The following is a 3,989-nucleotide window of genomic DNA, read 5'->3' on the forward strand; positions in this document are numbered from 1 at the left end:
TTGGTTTTGATTGAGATTGGTTCGATCAATAAGATTTCAAGTTGACGACTTGGATAATCTTTGTTGAATGGACAATTTATAATTGCTTTATTGCTGTATAGTTTGTGAATAAAATATTAAAGTGACTGTATGGATTGGCAAATTAATCCAATCTCATGCTGCGGCAATGAAATTTTTATCGATTATTCTCTACTGTATTATTTGGTAAAATAATAGATCTTTGAAGCGAAAGACTTTATGAATAGTTTGTAGTGCTTACATTTTACAATTTAGTATTCTTGCAGACAATGTGGTATAGAAATTAATATACAGAATCTTTGTACCATTAATTGCAAAAATTGTATAAATCAATGTAACTTAAAAATTGAAATATGAAAAAACATGTCAGGATCATATTTACTTTGAGTGTAGCTGCTTCGATTTCAATGTTTAGTAGTTGATGATGCTCACTACACGATGGCTGCACTCTATATGAAGAGAAGAATTCGATAGAATGAGATTATTGGACACGATATAACCGTTGTTCGTACTCGATCGATGGGCCATTTTATCTAAAGCCTAATCATCCTGGACATGCATAAATATTAATCGAATTTCACAATGAATTTCAAATGGAATTTTTGGCGGAAATTGATAAGAAACTTAATTGTACATTACTCATCCTTAAACCACAGTTTTCTTTCTTGATGCAATAACCATTAGTTTACGAGTGAGAAAGTGAAAAGTGAGGAAATGCATTGCAAATCAAATTCATCGATAAAATTTACGGTGCCGTTGAAGCCTATTCTCCGCCTTTGAAAATATGTATATAGACTGAATATCATTTCAGAATTTCTCCGCTTTGAAATATTTCTGATTAACCGTTTCGCTACGGCAGCTCCATACTTCGGTATGTATCCATACGGATACTTCGCTACCGTCACTGAACGGAAACTCGCTCCGAAAAAAAAAATATGCAATTCCAAGCTCCGGGCCTTCTAGGGAGAATTTACTGTACTCCACGTATAGTTTTCTAAGAATCAATTTTTGTAGTTCCATTTGTAATAAGAAATTTAGAAGAACTTGACAGGAAAGCACGTTCATGTGGAACAAAGCTAACATTCATCTTAGCTTAATGATAGTGCAGTTCATCCACTTAAAGATAGTGCAGATTCGAGAGTGGGTTGCTATCATATAAACTCGACGACCGACTGACCTAGCATCAATCTTCTTCAGAACCGCAGGAACGAGAACTTCAGAGCCTCAAGGCGAGTATCCAATTAACACATTTCAATAGAATACTGTCAACATTATCTAACAAGTTGTCACTGTTCTGTACTGTGTAAAATGTTTCCTTGTACCTTGTGAAAATAATTCACTATATAAAGTGCAGATTTCTGTTGTAAATACCCTCCTATATTAAATTCTATCGTCATCTCTATATTTTTAATTCCTCAATCTTTTGGAATCAGAATGCATAATTTTATGATTAAATTGTACAGCACTACAATTGTTTCTTGACATTGTGAAAGTAATTTCCTGTACAGTTCAGACATGTCCGACAATTAAACTTTTTCCTACTTAATTCCTGCTGATATTCTATTATTATGTCAGAAGCATCATTACAATTTCAATAACTGTCAAATAAAAAATCTAAAGTAATTCTAGCCATAAACTGTCCGTATTAGATCCAAGAAAAGGATCAATATTGATCTCAAAGAAATAGATTTCAAAGTTTTCAAGGCAATGGTCTGAATGGATCTAAACATGGCTGCGAGTAGTCAAAAACACATCATCTTATATGAAATAAACACGTCATTTTATATAGCCACTTTGCATCACACCCTCACTTCTCCCAACGTTTCATAAAACCAATCAAAGTGTCAATAAAAATTCTGCTCGCAGATGAAATTCGTAGTAGCAGCTTTGGTCGTTTTGGCAGCAGCCGGTCCCCTCGCAACCGCCTGGAAGGTGCCCCCAGCAGGCTCAGGTGCTCTCGCCAAGGAGCTCCAGGACTTCGTGGACGTGCTCCCGGTGGAGAAAGGCGTCGAAATCGTCAGAGCCTACATTGCTCAGGACAAACAAGTCCAGGCTCTCCTGAAGATCGCCGGATCTCCGCTAAGCTCAGCCTTAGTCAAGGAAGTGGAAGCAGTGCCTGAGTTCAAACAGCTGGCCAACTACATCCAGAAAGCCGGCCTGGACATCTACCTTTTGCTGAACCATTTGAACAAAGCCTTGAAGCTCGACCCGATCAAGCCTCTGTCCACCTACGTCGTAATCAGTGGCAACGGAGTCAGTGGTCTTGTGAAGGACCTGAGGGCAATCATTCCCTACGATAAACTCCAGGATTTGTACATTGAGAAGGTGGAGAAATCCGCCGTGTTCAAGGACTTTATCGTAGAAGTCAGTTCCTCCAAGTACCAAAAGTTGCACGAAGTCATAATCAACAGCCAGAACTTGAAGAGCATTGCCCTGGAATCGAAGAACGCTGGAGTTAACCCTGATGACTTCCCTGAAGGATACAGCGTGCTCTTGACTGCCCACGTTGTCCGCAACCGGGCCTAACTTCTACAAATAATGAATTAAAACTAAAGCATGTTCTTTCCTTTGGAACATAATGAAATAAATATTTAGCTTATTATTAACTTTTGGAAAATTTTGTCAATGATTAACACTGTTCCGATGCCTTTCCCGAATGTCACTTCTTCTGTCCCTCCTCAGTTTATTAAGTGGTGAAGCTGGATAGAGTATTATAATATCATATTATCTTTCAAAGTTAAGTTTCCTTAATGGTCTAAGACAAATTCAATTATTTATAGATATAGAATTATTAGGCAGCGGATTTTGTGTATTTAGAGCAAAGATTGGGTAAACGAAACAAAGCAACGAAGACACAAGAAGAATTTTTAAACATAGTGTTAGATTACTCTTGCTTTAATAACAACACTGGAAGAAGAAATATATTGTTACATAACTTCTCTTTCATGGAATAGATAATGAAAATTTTATTTTGTATAAAGATCGGCAGTGTATATTGATAACAAGTAATGTTTCTATTTAAAAATATAAAACGAATATTAGTGATTATAGAGTCTCAGATAAAATCGTGTTACCGTTTCTTGTGAAATTTATCTAATTTATTTAACGCTTAAGGCAGACATTTATATTGCGGGAAGTTCTTGTAGATTGCGCAGAGTTTCGTTTTTCAGATTTCTAAGCAATGACTGCCCTGAGGACGGTCAGAATGGTGAAGAGCTGCTGGAAGACCACGGCGTCGATGTTCTTCTGGCTGGCATCTCTAACCAGAATCTGATAGTGCACATTATTAAAAAAATTAGAAATAAAAAGGTTAAATCATCGTTTTTATTCTAGCATTACAATGTATTCATAGTAATGTACATCGCTCAGATAGTTTCGTTCTCTCTTTCTCCCTCCTTCCCCCCTCTCTCTCTCACTCACTCTCTCTCTCTCTCTCTCTCTCTCTCTCTCTCTCTCATGAGATGTCGGCAACTATAAGGGCGACCCGAGAGACTCGAAGAATCGTGTCTTACTATTCTCATATCTGTCGGTTCCAATTCCGACCCCGCGTCTTTTAGGGAGAGAATACTGTGTTCTTTTCGCCAGGAAATTTACCATGGCGAAGTAGTGATTGTTCAAAATAACGAAAAGTATTCGCTTAAGGACAAATTCTATTCGGGAAAAGTTCTTTATATAATGTTACTGCCTTGCGTGTATTTCTACGACAGTCATTGAAGACAGGAAACTTATGACATCCTTTACTATTTAAAAACTTACATATTTTCATATGAAAATTATAAGAAGGCACACGATACTACGTCTAGGTTACGATTGAATTAATAATAGAGACGATGAATCATATGAAAGTATAAACAAGAAACTTCCAGTATAATATTCATCTTCACCACTTAATAAATTGAGGAAGGACAGAAGAAGTGACATTCGGGAAAGGCATCGGAACAGTGTTAATCATTGACAAAATTTTCCAAAAG

The 3,989-nt window shown here is 36.8% G+C and overlaps 1 protein-coding gene across 1 annotated transcript; it reads left to right on the forward strand.

Moving 5' to 3' along the window:
• The first annotated feature begins 1,125 nt into the window (after positions 1 to 1,125).
• LOC117228912 (protein G12) lies at positions 1,126 to 2,624 on the forward strand. The gene is made up of 2 exons (XM_033484999.2): positions 1,126 to 1,247; positions 1,885 to 2,624. Exon 2 carries the CDS (start codon positions 1,885 to 1,887, stop codon positions 2,542 to 2,544), a length of 660 nt encoding a protein of 219 aa, XP_033340890.2. The 5' UTR covers positions 1,126 to 1,247; the 3' UTR covers positions 2,545 to 2,624.
• Positions 2,625 to 3,989: the final 1,365 nt, after the last annotated feature.

Source organism: Megalopta genalis, chromosome 1 (genome assembly GCF_051020955.1).
Source record: "Megalopta genalis isolate 19385.01 chromosome 1, iyMegGena1_principal, whole genome shotgun sequence".
NCBI classification, from domain to species: domain Eukaryota; kingdom Metazoa; phylum Arthropoda; class Insecta; order Hymenoptera; family Halictidae; genus Megalopta; species Megalopta genalis.

Bases quoted from the DNA above. Each gene is read 5' to 3' on its own strand.
- LOC117228912 (XM_033484999.2), top strand. From the start codon at position 1,885: ATGAAATTCGTAGTAGCAGCTTTGGTCGTTTTGGCAGCAGCCGGTCCC.